Source organism: Dendropsophus ebraccatus, chromosome 5 (genome assembly GCF_027789765.1).
Source record: "Dendropsophus ebraccatus isolate aDenEbr1 chromosome 5, aDenEbr1.pat, whole genome shotgun sequence".
NCBI classification, from domain to species: domain Eukaryota; kingdom Metazoa; phylum Chordata; class Amphibia; order Anura; family Hylidae; genus Dendropsophus; species Dendropsophus ebraccatus.
The window spans coordinates 162,078,347-162,097,318 of record NC_091458.1 but is presented as its reverse complement, the minus strand read 5'-3'; the positions used below and the strand labels follow the sequence as shown (position 1 = coordinate 162,097,318).

Genomic DNA, 18,972 nt, shown 5'->3' with positions numbered 1-18,972 from the left:
GTCTCCTGAAGGCAGCTATATACCAGCTATACTTGCTGTATCCAGGTCCAGTCTCCTGAAGGCAGCTATATACCAGCTGTACGTACTGTATCCAGGTCCTGTCTCCTGAAGGCAGCTATATAACAGCCGTACTTACTGTATCCAGGTCCAGTCTCCTGAAGGCAGCTATATACCAGCTATACTTACTGTATCCAGGTCCAGTCTCCTGAAGGCAGCTATATAACAGCTATACTTACTTTATCCAGGTCCAGTCTCCTGAAGGCTGCTATATAATAGCTAAACTTACTGTATCCAGATTCAGTCTCCTGAAGGCAGCTATATACCAGCTATACTTACTGTATCCAGGTCCAGTCTCCTGAAGGCTGCTATATAACAACTATACTTACTGTATCCAGGTCCAGTCTCCTGAAGGCTGCTATATACCAGCTATACTTACTGTATCCAGGTCCAGTCTCCTGAAGGCAGCTATATAACAGCTATACTTACTGTATCCAGGTCCAGTCTCCTGCTATATAACAGCTATACTTACTGTATCCAGGTCCAGTCTCCTGAAGGCTGCTATATAACAGCTGTACTTACTGTATCCAGGTCCAGTCTCCTGAAGGCTGCTATATAACAGCTATACTTACTGTATCCAGGTCCAGTCTCCTGAAGGCAGCTATATAGCAGCTATACTTACTGTATCCAGGTCCAGTCTCCTGCTATATAACAGCTATACTTACTGTATCCAGGTCCAGTCTCCTGAAGGCAGCTATATAGCAGCTATACTTACTGTATCCAGGTCCAGTCTCCTGCTATATAACAGCTATACTTACTGTATCCAGGTCCAGTCTCCTGAAGGCAGCTATATAGCAGCTATACTTACTGTATCCAGGTCCAGTCTCCTGAAGGTGGCTCTGTGCCCTGTTGGTGCGGGCTCTGTGCCCTGTTGGTGCGGGCTCTGTGCTGGCTCGGGCTCTGTGCCCTGTTGGTGCGGGCTCTGTGCTGGCTCGGTGCGGGCTCTGTGCCCTGTTGGTGCGGGCTCTGTGCGGGCTCTGTGCCCTGTTGGTGCGGGCTCTGTGCTGGCTCGGTGCGGGCTCTGTGCCCTGTTGGTGCGGGCTTTGTGCCCTGTTGGTGCGGGCTTTGTGCCCTGTTGGTGCGGGCTCTGTGCCCTGTTGGTGCGGCCTCTGTGCCCTGTTGGTGCGGGCTCTGTGCTGGCTCGGTACGGACTCTGTGCCCTGTTGGTGCGGGCTCTGTGCCCTGTTGGTGCGGGCTCTGTGCTGGCTCGGTGCGGGCTCTGTGCCCTGTTGGTGCGGGCTCTGTGCTGGCTCGGTGCGGGCTCTGTGCCCTGTTGGTGCGGGCTCTGTGCCCTGTTGGTGCGGGCTCTGTGCCCTGTTGGTGCGGCCTCTGTGCCCTGTTGGTGCGGGCTCTGTGCTGGCTCGGTGCGGGCTCTGTGCCCTGTTGGTGCGGGCTCTGTGCCCTGTTGGTGCGGGCTCTGTGCGGGCTTGGTGCCCTGTTGTTGCTGGCTCTGTGCTGGCTCTGTGTATCCAGGTCCAGTCTCCTGAAGATGGTCTCCTCTCCCCCCTCTTATAGATGGTCTCCTCTCCCCCCTCTTATAGATGGTCTCCTCTCCCCCCTCTTATAGATGGTCTCCTCTCCCCCCTCTTATAGATGGCCCCCTCTCCCCCTCCCTCCTATAGATGGTCTCCTCTCCCCCCTCTTATAGATGGTCTCCTCTCCCCCCTCTTATAGATGGTCTCCTCTCCCCCCTCTTATAGATGGTCTCCTCTCCCCCCTCTTATAGATGGTCTCCTCTCCCCCTCTTATAGATGGTCTCCTCTCCCCCCTCTTATAGATGGCCCCCTCTCCCCCTCCCTCCTATAGATGGTCTCCTCTCCCCCCTCTTATAGATGGTCTCCTCTCCCCCCTCTTATAGATGGTCTCCTCTCCCCCCTCTTATAGATGGTCTCCTCTCCCCCCTCTTATAGATGGCCCCCTCTCCCCCTCCCTCCTATAGATGGTCTCCTCTCCCCCCTCTTATAGATGGTCTCCTCTCCCCCCTCTTATAGATGGTCTCCTCTCCCCCCTCTTATAGATGGTCTCCTCTCCCCCCTCTTATAGATGGTCCCCTCTCTTGCCCCCCTTTATAGATAGCCCACTCTTTCCTTTATGAAAACAAATAAAAAAATTTAAAAAAACACACACAACTCACCTAACAATGCGCTCCCCCGGCGATCCTCTTCTTCTTCAGCCTCCGTCTGCCCCTGGATCATGCGCTGCTGCCGGGGGTGTTGCGTCCTATCCCCGGCAGCGCGCGCATCATAGAGTTCCCTGTGCGCCAAGGCTGGGACCTCCATCACAGGGAGCGTCTCTAATGTGCGCTCTCTGTGCCGGAGGTAATAGGCGCACAGGGAACTCTATGGGAATTACAGGTTAGGGGCGGAGTCTGTGCTGTAGGAGGGCTACATTGCTGGTCCTCCTTCTGTGTTTTATTTGTCTTTGCCTGTATGATGAATTGTTATTGCTGTTGGCATGTATACTTACCAGTGATGATCAGTTTCCAACCACATAGTGTCATTCTGGGGCTCTAACCCAGTTGGGTCCCAATTATATATCTAGAACCCAGCTCTTGTATACCTAGAACCCAGCTCTTGTATACCTAGAACCCAGCTCTTGTATACCTAGAACCCAGCTCTTGTATACCTAGAACCCAGCTCTTGTATACCTAGAGCCCAGCTCTTATATGCCTAGAGCCCAGCTATTATATGCCTAGAGCCCAGCTATTATATGCCTAGAGCCCAGCTATTATATGCCTAGAGCCCAGCTATTATATGCCTAGAGCCCAGCTATTATATGCCTAGAGCCCAGCTATTATATACCTAGAGCCCAGCACTTGTATGCCTAGAGCCCGGCTATTATATGCCTAGAGCCCAGCTATTATATACCTAGAGCCCGGCTATTATATACCTAGAGCCCAGCTCTTGTATACCTAGGGCCCAGCTCTTATATGCCTAGAGCCCGGCTCTTATATGCCTAGAGCCCGGCTCTTATATACCTAGATCCCGGCTTTATGCTGAAGTCTATGTTAGAAAAAAAGAGGAAAGTATGTCATACAAATATGGGTGGCACATCCCAAATAATAAATAACCGTATCTCTCACAATTAAATAGAATAATTCTTTATTAATATATCAAGAACTACAAGTGCAAAACAAACATCTAAAAACATTTAAAAACAGAGAAAGATTCTATTGGACTGGGCAAGGTAGCCACAGTACCACAATATCCCGACCTGGTATCAGTATGGACCCCCTCCTATGAAAAAGCCAATAATATATGAAAGCAAAACAATAACCAATAAAACCAAATGTGTATGGAATGTGGCTATGGCTGTAACTCAACCTATGTCTGAGATGGACAAGAAGACCAAAGAGTATCTCAAGGAAAATGGAGAAAATACATGGTAGAGCATAGGAACAGATATCACCATAGGAAGGAGACCAAGTCGGGAACTGACAACCCCACGCGTTCCGTCTCTGTGCCGAGACTTTCTCCCTTGAGTAAGTCTCGGCACAGAGACGGAACGCGTGGGGTTGTCAGTTCCCGACTTGGTCTCCTTCCTATGGTGATATCTGTTCCTATGCTCTACCATGTATTTTCTCCATTTTCCTTGAGATACTCTTTGGTCTTCTTGTCCATCTCAGACATAGGTTGAGTTACAGCCATAGCCACATTCCATACACATTTGGTTTTATTGGTTATTGTTTTGCTTTCATATATTATTGGCTTTTTCATAGGAGGGGGTCCATACTGATACCAGGTCGGGATATTGTGGTACTGTGGCTACCTTGCCCAGTCCAATAGAATCTTTCTCTGTTTTTAAATGTTTTTAGATGTTTGTTTTGCACTTGTAGTTCTTGATATATTAATAAAGAATTATTCTATTTAATTGTGAGAGATACGGTTATTTATTATTTGGGATGTGCCACCCATATTTGTATGACATACTTTCCTCTTTTTTTCTAACGCAGTTGCTTTTGTTATGTCATTTTTGGGTTGAGCACCCCAAAAATTACATTTTTTGATTTGATTTGAGTAGTAGTGCCCTGTTGTTTTCATTATACAATGCTGAAGTCTATGATTACAGAGTACAACAAACAAGCTCTCATTATAGATGGGAAAACAAGAGTCCCGGCTGGACGCATGGAGTCGTGGGTCTTTGGTTGTGACAGGAAAGCCCAAAAAATAAAGCTTCCTGTGTGATTAAGGGGTTAATAGTCCATTGTAAAATGAAGACTTGACCTTTGCCCTGTAGAGCAGTAAAGTATCTGTTAGGTGAGTGATCTAATAACCCCAGTAAGTAGAGCGGAGTTACACTTTACCTTGTATCCTTCTGCAGGACGTCCCGTGGACACACACTGCCGCCATTACTCATTCCGGTTAGATGTGACGGCCGCTACTATTCTCTGCATCTCAGGAAAGGTTTTAGCGGCAGTAAATGACTTCACTTTTCTTACCAGTCATTAGAAGGGGTTTTCCCATCTGGGGTAGGTAGGCCCCATGCACAGGATAAGGGATAAGAGAATGCAGGGGCTCTGACTGTTGGGGCCCCCCGTCATCTCAAGAACAAGGATCCATAAATCTCGACAGAACGTACATTCGTGGTGCCGCAGCTCCATTCATTCTCTGTGCCGCAGCTCCGTTCATTCTCTGTGCCGCAGCTCCGTTCATTCTCTGTGCCGCAGCTCCGTTCATTCTCTGTGCCGCAGCTCCGTACATTCTCTGTGCCGCAGCTCCGTTCATTCTCTGTGCCGCAGCTCCGTACATTCTCTGTGTGTGCCGCAGCTCCGTACATTCTCTGTGCCGCAGCTCCGTTCATTCTCTGTGCCGCAGCTCCGTACATTCTCTGTGCCGCAGCTCCGTACATTCTCTGTGCCGCAGCTCCGTACATTCTCTGTGCCGCAGCTCCAAACATTCTCTGTGCCGCAGCTCCGTACATTCTCTGTGTGTGCCGCAGCTCCGTACATTCTCTGTGTGTGCCGCAGCTCCGTACATTCTCTGTGACGCAGCTCCATCCATTCTCTGTGCCGCAGCTCCGTACATTCTCTGTGCCGCAGCTCCATTCATTCTCTGTGCCGCAGCTCCGTTCATTCTCTGTGCCGCAGCTCCGTTCATTCTCTGTGCCGCAGCTCCGTTCATTCTCTGTGCCGCAGCTCCGTTCATTCTCTGTGCCGCAGCTCCGTTCATTCTCTGTGCCGCAGCTCCGTACATTCTCTGTGTGTGCCGCAGCTCCGTACATTCTCTGTGCCGCAGCTCCGTTCATTCTCTGTGCCGCAGCTCCGTTCATTCTCTGTGTGTGCCGCAGCTCCGTACATTCTCTGTGCCGCAGCTCCGTTCATTCTCTGTGCCGCAGCTCCGTTCATTCTCTGTGCCGCAGCTCCGTTCATTCTCTGTGCCGCAGCTCCGTTCATTCTCTGTGCCGCAGCTCCGTTCATTCTCTGTGCCGCAGCTCCGTTCATTCTCTGTGCCGCAGCTCCGTTCATTCTCTGTGCCGCAGCTCCGTTCATTCTCTGTGCCGCAGCTCCGTTCAATCTCTGTGCCGCAGCTCCGTTCATTCTCTGTGCCGCAGCTCCGTTCATTCTCTGTGCCGCAGCTCCGTTCATTCTCTGTGCCGCAGCTCCGTTCATTCTCTGTGCCGCAGCTCCGTTCATTCTCTATAGAGCTGCCGAAGAGTGATGAATGCTGCATTCAGCTCCGTAGATAATTCAGCGGGGATTTTGGGGGCCCATTCTGCAGATCATGGAGGGTCTAACCCCTGTGTATAGAGAATAACCACCCCAGATAGGTTGTGACGTTGCTGGAGCCGGGGGCCCCGGAGCCAGTGCTGCGGAGGTGCAGGGAGAGGTAACTCAGCCTGTTATCTTCCTTCCTTATCTTTTATAATTATATTTGTAAGGAGTCGCCCAGAAACAAAAAGAAGATGAAGAAAGTCACAAGACGTTATGTGAAATGGCGGGAGGAGACAATGACTTTGCCGTCCTCTCCTTCATCTTTACACAGTGTAAGTCCAGGTAAGTTTCTACCAGTCGCAGATCTGCAGCTTTTCTGGCTTCTACAATCCTCCATAATGAGCGGAAACTTCCAGGGCAGCTCTGCTAATTCTCTCACTAATGTACAGATACAGCCGCCATATATCCTCTGTGATACACCCGCCATATATCCTCTGTGATACACCCGCCATATATCCTCTGTGATACACCCGCCATATATCCTCTGTGATACACCCGCCATATATCCTCTGATACAGATACACCCGCCATATATCCTCTGTGATACACCCGCCATATATCCTCTGTGATACACCCGCCATATATCCTCTGATACAGATACATCCGCCATATATCCTCTGTGATACACCCGCCATATATCCTCTGATACAGATACATCCGCCATATATCCTCTGTGATACACCCGCCATATATCCTCTGATACAGATACAGCCGCCATATATCCTCTGTGATACAGATACACCCGCCATATATCCTCTGATACAGATACACCCGCCATATATCCTCTGTGATACACCAGCCATATATCCTCTGTGATACACCCGCCATATATCCTCTGATACAGATACAGCCGCCATATATCCTCTGTGATACAGATACACCCGCCATATATCCTCTGATACAGATACACCCGCCATATATCCTCTGTGATACACCCGCCATATATCCTCTGATACAGATACACCCGCCATATATCCTCTGTGATACACCCGCCATATATCCTCTGATACAGATACACCCGCCATATATCCTCTGTAATACACCCGCCATATATCCTCTGTGATACAGATACAGCCGCTATATATCCTCTGTGATACAGATACAGCCGCCATATATCCTCTGTGATACACCCGCCATATATCCTCTGATACAGATACACCCGCCATATATCCTCTGTAATACACCCGCCATATATCCTCTGTGATACAGATACAGCCGCTATATATCCTCTGTGATACAGATACAGCCGCCATATATCCTCTGTGATACACCCGCCATATATCCTCTGATACAGATACACCCGCCATATATCCTCTGTGATACACCCGCCCTATATCCTCTGTGATACAGATACACCCGCCATAGATCCTCTACCCCGGAGGAGGCCACGTCCTCACACCCCGGAGGAGGCCACGTCCTCACACCCCGGAGGAGGCCACGTCCTCACATACTGGAGGGCACATCAAGAAACGGATCACCAGGGGTCAGAGAGTTATACAGATCTGTAATTTACTTCTATTAAAAAATCTCCAGTCTTCCAGTACTTATCAGCTGCTGTATGTCCAATATGCAAAAGAAAACTCCAGAGACACCATTACAGGTAACGTAGTGAACTAGCCAGACCTGCCCACCGGGAGGGAACAACCAAGCCAAGGAAACCACCCAAGCCAGGTATCCATCCACAGACAGCTGTTTCGGGGTATTTCCTGCAGAAAGTGGTTTATTCTCTCCAGTCTTCCAGTACTTATCAGCTGCTGTATGTCCTGCAAGAAGTGGTGTATATTCTCCAGTCTTCCAAGTACTATCAGCTGCTGTATGTCCTGCAGGAAGACTGGAGATTATTAAATAGAAGTAAATTACAATTCTGTGAAGCTTTCTGACCCCTGGTGATGTGATTTGATGGAGTTCCCCTTTATACTGTGATAATTTCTGGGAGAATTGAACATAAAACCCGTCTTTTTCTTGTACTGTGACCAATAAAAGCCGCTGACTGCCAGGGACGTGTCATGGTGAGGGACGTGTCATGATATATTTTAATGAAGTTCTATGGGACGTATAATTGCCGGGCTGTTCACCGGCCATTATACAATAATAAGACGTGTTTCTCTTCCCCAGCGACAATCCGTCCTCATGGTGCCGCCGCCATGCCGTACACTGGAGAGCTGTAAGAACGGCCTATAGTGTGGAGAAGCAGCTGAGAGACATCACACACAAGCTGAGACAGGTCAGTACTTTACTGCCTAGAATTAGTCCCCCCCCCCCCCCCCCCCCGTAATGTACAGATGATGGGTATGCAGGGCCGAGAGCATACATCTCATACAACGGACATACATACACAGCGGATGGACATTTCCTGGGCTTGCATCTAGGGGACTTCAGCTACATGCATGCGGGGAGTGGTGGCAATGTATGCGGGGAGTGATGTGATGCATGCGGGGAGTGTTACCAATGCATGCGGCGAGTGGTGGTGATGTATGCAGGGAGTGGTGGTGATGCATGCGGGAAGTGTTTCCAATGCATGCGGGGAGTGAGGAGCTAATGTAGCGCAGATTCATTTAGCTGAATTCTCTTCAGTGCAACAAATCCAGCCCAGTAACCTGCAGGAAAATGTGAGAATCTCTACAGGATTGGGGGATTTCTGCTGTGAAAAACAGCAAAAACAAAACTCTCCACCTGCCTCTGTCCTGTGTGCCGCCCGCGCTCCCCAGTCCCGTCTGCCGCCCGCGCTCCCCAGTCCCGTCTGCCGCCCGCGCTCCCCAGTCCCGTCTGCCGCCCGCGCTCCCCAGTCCCGTCTGCCGCCCGCGCTCCCCAGTCCCGTCTGCCGCCCGCGCTCCCCAGTCCCGTCTGCCGCCCGCGCTCCCCAGTCCCGTCTGCCGCCCGCTCTCCCCAGTCCCGTCTGCCGCCCGCGCTCCCCAGTCCCGTCTGCCGCCCGCGCTCCCCAGTCCCGTCTGCCGCCCGCGCTCCCCAGTCCCGTCTGCCGCCCGCGCTCCCCAGTCCCGTCTGCCGCCCGCGCTCCCCAGTCCCGTCTGCCGCCCGCGCTCCCCAGTCCCGTCTGCCGCCCGCGCTCCCCAGTCCCGTCTGCCGCCCGCGCTCCCCAGTCCCGTCTGCCGCCCGCGCTCCCCAGTCCCGTCTGCCGCCCGCGCTCCCCAGTCCCGTCTGCCGCCCGCGCTCCCCAGTCCCGTCTGCCGCCCGCGCTCCCCAGTCCCGTCTGCCGCCCGCGCTCCCCAGTCCCGTCTGCCGCCCGCGCTCCCCAGTCCCGTCTGCCGCCCGCGCTCCCCAGTCCCGTCTGCCGCCCGCGCTCCCCAGTCCCGTCTGCCGCCCGCGCTCCCCAGTCCCGTCTGCCGCCCGCGCTCCCCAGTCCCTGTGTTTGTCCCTGATGACCATTGGCCGTGTAGTATGAGGATTGAGAAGGGGCAGTGGTAATAGATGTCCCTGGTGTGATACGTCCCATGTCCCATCCATCACGTGCAGAGCCGGATGCTTGTGCAGTGGTTACATGGGGAGAGATGGCAGGATGCACAATGGAGGGGGCAGAGGAGGCAGTGGATAGTGCCGGGCACCCTGGATAGTGGCATCAGTGTGGCAGAAGGTCCGGACAGCCGCTTCCCTGTGGCAGAGCAAACTTCCAGGGCAGAGGGGCTTCCTAATGGATGAAGAACAGTGGGAGGGGCATGAAAGATTTCAGACTGATCGTCCGTCTGCGGGATGGAAAACCGGCTCCAGATCATGGCGGCTCCATCCTGTACCGCTCTCCATACAGACTGCTAACCCCCCGGTCCCGGATATAACGGCCGCCGCTCAGGAACCTTCTGGGGTCGTTGCTTATTAGTCAGGGGATTTAAAGGGAATCTGTCAGCTGTCAGTCTGGCCTATGAATTACGGCCGGGGATTCCCTGTACTGATCTGGGTGATGGGTGGACGTCCTCGCTGCTGCTGCGGCTTCTCACATCTCACATCTCTCCGCACTTAGATGAAGAATTTCCCAGTGGAGACCAGCGACGTCCCCAGAGAGGAGCTGCTGCAGCGCTGCTTGTGTGCCGGGTTATACTGCAATGTGGCCAGAAGGTAAGAGCTCACTATAGATCAGCAGCCAGGGAATCCTCACTGATCAGTACGCTGATCTCATCAATAACTCTATGTGAGTGTCTCATACTACCACCAGCACTAAGTGAGTGTCTCCTACTACCACCAGCACTAAGTGAGTGTCTCCTACTACCACCAGCACTAAGTGAGTGTCTCATACTACCACCAGCACTAAGTGAGTGTCTCCTACTACCACCAGCACTAAGTGAGTGTCTCATACTACTACCAGCACTATGTCCTCACACTCTCATACTACTACCAGCACTATATCCTCACACTCTCATCCTACCAGCACTATGTCCTCACACTCTCATCCTACCAGCACTATATCCTCACACTCTCATACTACCAGCACTATATCCTCACACTCTCATACTACTACCAGCACTATGTCCTCACACTCTCATCCTACCAGCACTATGTCCTCACACTCTCATACTACTACCAGCACTATGTCCTCACACTCTCATACTACTACCAGCACTATGTCCTCACACTCTCATACTACTACCAGCACTATATCCTCACACTCTCATACTACTACCAGCACTATGTCCTCACACTCTCATACTACTACCAGCACTATGTCCTCACACTCTCATACTACCAGCACTATATCCTCACACTCTCATCCTACCAGCACTATGTCCTCACACTCTCATACTACTACCAGCACTATGTCCTCACACTCTCATACTACTACCAGCACTATGTCCTCACACTCTCATACTACTACCAGCACTATGTCCTCACACTCTCATACTACTACCAGCACTATGTCCTCACACTCTCATACTACTACCAGCACTATATCCTCACACTCTCATACTACTACCAGCACTATATCCTCACACTCTCATACTACTACCAGCACTATGTCCTCACACTCTCATACTACTACCAGCACTATGTCCTCACACTCTCATACTACTACCAGCACTATGTCCTCACACTCTCATACTACTACCAGCACTATGTCCTCACACTCTCATACTACTACCAGCACTATGTCCTCACACTCTCATACTACTACCAGCATCCTCCTTGTTGAGGGTCCGTCGTTGCCGTCGTGGTGTGTAACGTACGGCTGGGGAGTCAGTTACTGCTTGTCTATAAGATTAATGTATATGGTGGCGGTTTGATGCTGTTACGTTGTAGGATCCTGTAGTTATACCGTCCGTTCTCTTTTATACTGTACTTATAGGTCAATAGGAAGGACGTTCTGCACAATGGATGGAAGCGGCAGCCTGGTGCACCTCCACCCGTCCTCTGCTGTGAGTACCTGCACACGTCTATGGATGGATGCTGCTCCGCCTTGGTCTTGTGTAGATGACGGTATAATCCGGCATTGTACACATATTGTGCAGTCTATACGGCTCTGTAGACAGGACCGGTCCCCTGAGATGAATGTCAGACGTTACTGAGCGTGCTCCGTGACCTTTAAGGAGATTGTTCGGCAGGGAGCGGCTCTTGTCTTCTGCTGATACTACTATCTGTCTACTGGCGTCACCCGTCCATGTAATTCTGTACAGCGGTATATAAACATCCAGTATAACAATAGACCAACTGTCCATATAACAAGCACCAGAGGGCGCCGCAGGGGCAAAAGAACAAAAGGCGGTAAAACCACAGTAAGCAAGGCGCACTATCATCCATAAGAAGTGAGCTGACGCTCAAAAATTGCTAGGACCGTGACATCAAAGAAGGAAAGGAAGAAAAACAAGCAAGAGAAAAGTAACAGGAAGAACTACCAGGAGGGAAGAGACATCACACAAAGGAAGGGTCAGAGTCTTAGATTCATCCAATTCAACAAACTGGTCCCAGTAATACCAGCTCCAATAAAAGCTGGAGGTACGATCATGCAATTGTGCCGTGAGATCTTCCATATATTCAAGGTCCTCCACCTTCCGAAACCACATAGAGACAGTAGGGGCAGAATAGAATGGCGGTAACTGCGGGGAGGAATGTCCGACAAGTGCAAGCGAAAGAGCGCAAGAGAAAAGGAAGCGAGAAGTCTGTGAAGGTCGAGGCAATACGCCGCACCTCCTTCCAGAAGGGAGCCAATTGGGGACAGCTCCAGAACGTGTATATGAGGAAACCCTCTGCACCGCAACTTCTCTAGCAGAATGGGAACACGTCCGGGAAGACAAGTAGGGACCCTGTACCAGCGGGAGAGGACCTTATAACCCGCCTCCTGAAGACGGGAAGAAATAGAGGATGAGGGGGTACAAGTATATTACGCCCACCATGGCGTAAATAAGAGAGCGTGCCGAAGAGCGCCAGTGCCCAGACAAAGAGTCTCAAACTGAGTGAGCACACGAGAAAAGGAGGAAGAGAAGGAAGAAAGTGGTGTAATTGCAAAGTCCTCCAAAACTCCGGGGCGAAGGGTCAGGGAGATCTCTGAGCTCAGAGAGGGATACCCAGGAAGATCCTCGAAGAAAGCTTTTTGGGCGAAAAGTACCTGCCCGGAACCAGGCACGGAAAACCAAATCTGTATTTCCGTCCGGGAAAGACTGGGTACCTAGGACAGGGAACGGGAGAAGGGTGTGAAGCGAGGGAGGCAGAAGAAAAGTCTTTATGGCAGAGCTTTAGAGTCGGAGCGATGGTAGGGTGAGGCCCAGCGAGTGTACCAGAGGCAGGAAGCCACAGGGCTGCCAGCAAAGAGAAAGGAGATAAAGACATCTCTGGGCCAACCCATAACTTAGTGGAGAAGTGGCAGTGCCAATCTATCACTTCGGAGAGGTGACTAGCAACATAATAATGGAATAGGTTAGGGAGGCCCAGGCCACCACGTCTCTTAGGACGAAACAACACAGACTTTGCAATCCTTGTTTATGAGCCCAAATGAATTTAGTCAGGAGTGTATAGAGTTGCCGAAAATAGATCAAGGGCACCGTAACCGAAAGGGTTTGGAAAAGATACAAGAGTCTGGGGAGGATATTCATCTTGAATATCGAGCAACGGCCAAACCAAGTAAAGGTGCCCTTGTGCCATCTGGACAAGTCAATCTCAATAGTTTAAAGCATGGGGGGGGGGGGGAGTTAGTCTTGAACAATTCAGAAACTGAGGGCATTAGCTGGACCCCCAAATAAGACAAGGAGGAACTCGACCAACGAAAGGGGAAAAACGCGGCAAGAGTAGAGGCAAGGGAAGGGGTAAGAGAGAGGTTGAGGGCTTTCGACTTCTGGAGGTTAATTTTATAATTGGTAGAGTCTGATATTTGGGCAATTCAGAAAGAAGTTTAGGGAGAGACACAGAAGGCTGCGTGAGAAAAAAGAGAAGGTCATCCGCGTAGGCTGCCACCTTAGGGACGGTGAAGCCTACACACACTACCGAAATGTCCGGGTTCTTTCGCACATAGCGGAGAAAGAGTTCAAGGGTCAGGATAAAGATGAGAGGAGAAAGAGGGCAGCCCTGGCGCGTGGCATTGCGTATAGAGAACGTCGACGAGAGAAGGCCATTGACAGAGACCTGAGCCGAGGGATGAGAGTACAGGGACCTGATCCACGCCAACATACGAGGGCCAAGACCAAGATGTTGAAACGTGGCAAGGAGAAAAGGCCAGCCAACTCTGTCAAAGGCCTTCTCGGCATCGGTAGACAGAAGCATCGCTGGGAGAGATTTGGAGGGCACATAGTGAATAATATTAATAGCCCTAGTAGTATTGTCACGGGCCTCGCGTGTGGGCATAAATCCCACTTGGTCTAAATGGATGATGGGTTGAAGATGCAGGGTAAGGCGCAAGAATTTTAGAGAAAAGCTTAAGGTCAAAGAGAAATAGGACGGTCGTTCTGGCAAAGGGAGGGATCCTTACCTTCTTTGGGATTGACCGTAATATGTGCCCGGATGAAATCAGAGGGAAGGAGAGAACCCGTGGGAAGAGAGTTATAAGCAGATAGGAAGTGATCACGGAGGAGAGAGGAGAACACCTTAAGGGGAAGGAAGAGTGAGGCCATCAGGGCCCGGGGCCTTGCCAGAAGGAGAAGACCTTATTGCCCAATCCCATTCCATGGAGATGATGGGGGATTCAAGCGAAGAGATGCTCTCGCCAGGCAAGTAGGGAAGGCCACAACTAGAAAGGTAGGAGGAGATAGAGGAAAGAAGAGAACCCTGGTCTGGGGAGGCCGTTGAGGACGAAAGGTCATAAAGACCTTCATAATAGCAACAGAATGCCTCCGCAATATGAGAAGAAAGTGAGCTTTAAGCCCGACGAGGAGGAGACAGACCATATAAAAGAACGAGCCTGTTGTACCCAAAGAGCGCGGCCAAAGTCTTGCCAGGCTTATTGCCAAACTCAAAGTAATGACGTCCCCCGGTGTCCTCTGGATTTGTTTTTGTGTTGTCCGATCAGCGCAGCTGCCTCGGGGACTTCTGATCTCGTTTCTGAAGTGACAGGCTGTACAGCCAATCACTGGCAGAGTCAGGACAGCACCGCAGCCAGTGATTGGCTAATAGGCCTGTCTCTTCAGACAGCATTGAGCAGAGAACACTGGAACAAGTCTGGAGGAGACCGGGGGAGCCTGGACAGGTAAGTATAATCTTTATTTTTCTCCTTTACTCTAGCATCAGCGGTCGTCTGTGCATCACTATTACACGTAGCCATGCACGGCCAATGATTTCTAAACATGTTAAAAGAGAGCGATCGTTCGAAGATCATTTCTTTGGCTGATCGTTATCTTTATTAGATGGAGCAATAATCTGCAAAATCGGCGTGATTCTGCAAATTACCACTTTGTATAATAGGGTCCTAAAGGACAGAGATCTCCCAGAGTCGGCAATCCGCAGAGGAGAGAGGAATTGGCTCAGCGCTGACTTTCAAGGGGTGTCTGAGATAATATGATAATTGGGCACCTGCTGGGGCTGCCAAGAACATGTCAGTAATGTATACTTACCTGTCCCACTTCCCCGCTGCAGCCAGACTGAAGGCCACCCCCTTTCCACCCCCTCAGTGTTTTGTAAACAATGCTGTGCCGCTTGCCATAAACTGTATGCTGCCCGACCATTTCCGGAGGGAGGGTAATGTCACAGGATGTTGCTAAAACACCGACAGCGGCAGAGACTTAGCGGCCCGAGATCCAGCAGCGTCAGGGGAGCCGGACAGGTAAGTATACTTTTACTGACCCATATTATCCCAGACATTCCCTTTTAACCTTCCAGCCAGCAATACTTTCTTCTCACTCCCCACAGTTTATTGTTACTTCTGTGTCTCCGCGCACATTCTTCACTGTTACATAGTAACACACATGGTAACACATATAATAACATACATAATAACAGTAACATACATAGTAACATACATGGTAACATAGTAACATACATAGTAACATACATGGTAACATACATGGTAACATACATGGTAACATACATGGTAACATACATGGTAACATACATGGTAACATACATGGTAACATAGTAACACACATAGTAACATACATGGTAACATACATGGTAACATACATGGTAACATACATGGTAACATACATGGTAACATACATGGTAACATACATGGTAACATACATGGTAACATACATGGTAACATAGTAACACACATAGTAACATACATAGTAACACACATAGTAACATATATAACACACATAGTAACATATATAACACACATAGTGACATATATAACACACATAGTAACATATATAACACACATAGTAACATATATAACACACATAGTAACACACATAGTAACACACATAGTAACACACATAGTAACATATATAACACACATAGTGACATATATAACACACATAGTGACATATATAACACACATAGTGACATATATAACACACATAGTAACATATATAACACACATAGTAACATATATAACACACATAGTAACACACATAGTAACACACATAGTAACATATATAACACACATAGTGACATATATAACACACATAGTGACATATATAACACACATAGTAACATATATAACATACATAGTAACATAGTGACATAGTTAATAAGGCTGAAAGAAGACAAGAGTCCATCAGGTTCAACCTAGGGAAATCCTACTGTGTTATCCAGGGAAGGCAAAAACCCCTATGGGGCAGACGACAATTGCCCCACCACAGGGAGAAAACTCCTTCTTGACTCCAATGACGATCAGTATAATCGCTGAATCAGCGTCTGTTCCCGTTGTTAATCGCACATTTGCATATCGTGTGCTCCTCCCTCCTCCATAGAGCTGTGTGGGTGATGTAGGATGTGAGTGTCGCTGATCTCTGGATGTAGGATGCGAGTGTCGCTGATCTCTGGATGGAGGGTGCGAGTGTCGCTGATCTCTGGATGGAGGGTGCGAGTGTCGCTGATCTCTGGATGGAGGGTGCGAGTGTCGCTGATCTCTGGATGGAGGGTGCGAGTGTCGCTGATCTCTGGATGGAGGGTGCGAGTGTCGCTGATCTCTGGATGGAGGGTGCGAGTGTCGCTGATCTCTGGATGGAGGGTGCGAGTGTCGCTGATCTCTGGATGGAGGGTGCGAGTGTCGCTGATCTCTGGATGGAGGGTGCGAGTGTCGCTGATCTCTGGATGGAGGGTGCGAGTGTCGCTGATCTCTGGATGGAGGGTGCGAGTGTCGCTGATCTCTGGATGGAGGGTGCGAGTGTCGCTGATCTCTGGATGGAGGGTGCGAGTGTCGCTGATCTCTGGATGGAGGACGCTTCTGGCTTTCTATGTCCGAACCCTTTTCCTTTCTCCCTCTCAGCTCTTTGGACAGGAGATCTTTCCGGAATGGATCTTATTCCACAGCGTCCTGGTGACATCGAAGATCTTTGTTCGGACTCTGTGTCCCATCCGCTATGAATGGGTGAAGGATTTGCTTCCAAAGCTCCATGATGTAGACGCCTATGACCTGAGCAGCGTTGCCAGAGAAGAGGTGACGGCCGAGGAGCTGGCTGACTGGGAATCACGAGAACAAGCAAAACAACGCAGTGGTAACAATCCTCCCTCTACTAGAATATACACGTCACTCATTGTTACTGGCGGCCGTTGTACTCGCCCTACACCACGTCTACATTCATAGACTCTATACCTGAACACTTTATACAGACTAAATAATGGGCACAAGTAGAATCTAAGAGAAATCCATAAAAACTAATAATTGCAGCTAAAAGTCTGACCCGAAAAGAATATCAGGTCTCAGAAGTGGTGGGAACGTTCAGCGGGAGACCCAAAGACACCACAGGAGACCCCAGGGGAGTGCGGGGAGGTCACCCCTGGATGTACATTATGTTGTATATTAGTGTAGTAATGTAGCAGGCCAGAGAGACTGAAGGAGTGTGACCTGGCAGTCCCTGCACTTCTGCTGCTTCACCGCTATCGGCAATTGTCTGTGCTAAGAAACGACTCTTTAGTCGCTGCTGCTGATCGCTGGTTTATTTTTCTGCTTTTTAGTGGAAGATCTAGAAGCCTCAATGAAGAAGATGCAGAAAAGGAACGACGACCAGTCCATAAGTGACGCCCGAACCCGATTCCTCCAACGCAAGCGGCAGAGAACGCAGAATCCAGCCGCTCACCAGGGAGAAAGGTGACAAGGTGTGGCCGAGCTCCAGTCACAGGAACAAACCGAGGCCTATATGCACTGTATACACTATATACACACTTACAGGGAACGGAACAGTCTGCTGTATTCTCCACAGGAAACTGAAGACTATGCAAATCATTCTCTTGTAATCTCCCCCCCCCCCATCTCTCTCTTTCCTCTTCTCTCTCTCTTCCCTTTCTCTTTCCCTGCCTCTCTCTCTCTCCCTCTCTTCCTTCTCTCTTTCCCCATCTCTCTCTTCCCTCTGTCTCTCTCTTTCTTCGTCTCTCTCCCCTCTCTCTCTTTTCACACAAAGTCAATACAGAATCTGTAAAATAAAATGTGTTTTTTATAAGTATTCTGGTTTTATTATTTTTTATAGTGCTTGAAAATCTTCCTCTTCCTCCTCCTCTTCCTCTTCCTCCTCTTCTTCTTCCTCGCCCTCGGCGGTGTGTGGTGTGCTATCTATTTTTCATTTCGATCGGATTTGTCGTTTTTAAGAAATTTACATTTAAAGACCCCAAATTTCCCATAGAAAATAATGGCCACACTCTAACAGCCAATCACAGCACATATGCAAATAGCTGAGATATAGCAGCCAATAGGAACTCTAAGGTCTCGTCAGGCATGTATCACACCTTCCACAGTCACATGTCCACTTTTGGCCAATAGAAGATGTAATATATGGAAGGTCCTTAATAATTTTGTGTCACTGACATGAGTAAGATTGTCATGGTAGCCGAGCAGTGATCTTTACCATTATAAGTACCCAGATCGCTCTTAAAGGGACCCATGTAGCTCTTAAAGGGATCCAAGTCGCTCTTAAAGGGACGGGACCCAAGTTGCTCTTAAACGGACGGGACGCATGTTGCTCTTAAAGGGACCCAAGACCCTCCAAACGGTATGGGACCCATATCGCTCTTAAAGAGACCCATGTTGCTCTAGCCCTTTAAGAGCGAAAGGGGTCCCTTTAAGAGTGACTTGGGTCCCTTTTAAGAGCAAAACATGTCCCTTTAAGAGCGACCCGGGTCCCTTTAAGAGCGACCTGGGTCCCATTATGAGTGAAGGGACCCAGGTAACTCTTAAAGCGACCTATGTCGCTCCTGAAGGGACCCATTTTGCTCTTAAAGGGATGGGACCCAAGTCACTCTTAAAGAGATGGCACCTAGAATTAAAGTTTTTTTTGAAAAGGAAGTCACTGGTAAAGGGGCACTCTGGAAGTCACTGGTAAAGGGGCACTCTGGAAGTCACTGGTAAAGGGGCGCTCTGGAAGTCACTGGTAAAGGGGCGCTCTGGAAGTCACTGGTAAAGGGGCGCTCTGGAAGTCACTGGTAAAGGGGTGCTCTGGAAGTCACTGGTAAAGGGGCGCTCTTTTCAAGCACTATGTATTTTCCTGGAAATGCGAATCTAGTTTATTCAGCTGTTTATTAGGGTTTTTGCTGTGCTTCACTGATGAGTCACTCATTCAAATTGGTCATCGCCATCTTCCGGTAACACTGAAACGCACCCAACACTGACACAAATGTGGCCGACACTGAAACAAACACGGCCGACACTGAAACAAACACGGCCGACACTGAAACAAACACGGCCG

General features: G+C 49.7%; 1 protein-coding gene across 7 annotated transcripts in view; it reads left to right on the top strand.

The window, feature by feature from the left end:
• Positions 1-17,713, top strand: part of DHX40 (DEAH-box helicase 40) — a 48,890-nt gene extending 31,177 nt beyond the window's left edge. For 6 of the 7 annotated variants that reach the window (XM_069971810.1, XM_069971809.1, XM_069971811.1 and 3 more), the window contains 6 exons: positions 5,935-6,049; positions 7,883-7,991; positions 9,738-9,832; positions 11,055-11,124; positions 16,563-16,791; positions 17,252-17,713. In XM_069971810.1, the coding sequence (XP_069827911.1) occupies positions 5,935-6,049; positions 7,883-7,991; positions 9,738-9,832; positions 11,055-11,124; positions 16,563-16,791; positions 17,252-17,388 (755 nt within the window). In that variant the 3' untranslated portion in view covers positions 17,389-17,713. Of the gene's footprint in view, positions 1-5,934; positions 6,050-7,882; positions 7,992-9,737; positions 9,833-11,054; positions 11,125-16,562; positions 16,792-17,251 lie in introns of those variants that run through there. The other variant, XM_069971812.1, reaches the window with a different exon arrangement.
• The last annotated feature ends 1,259 nt before the right edge of the window (positions 17,714-18,972 follow it).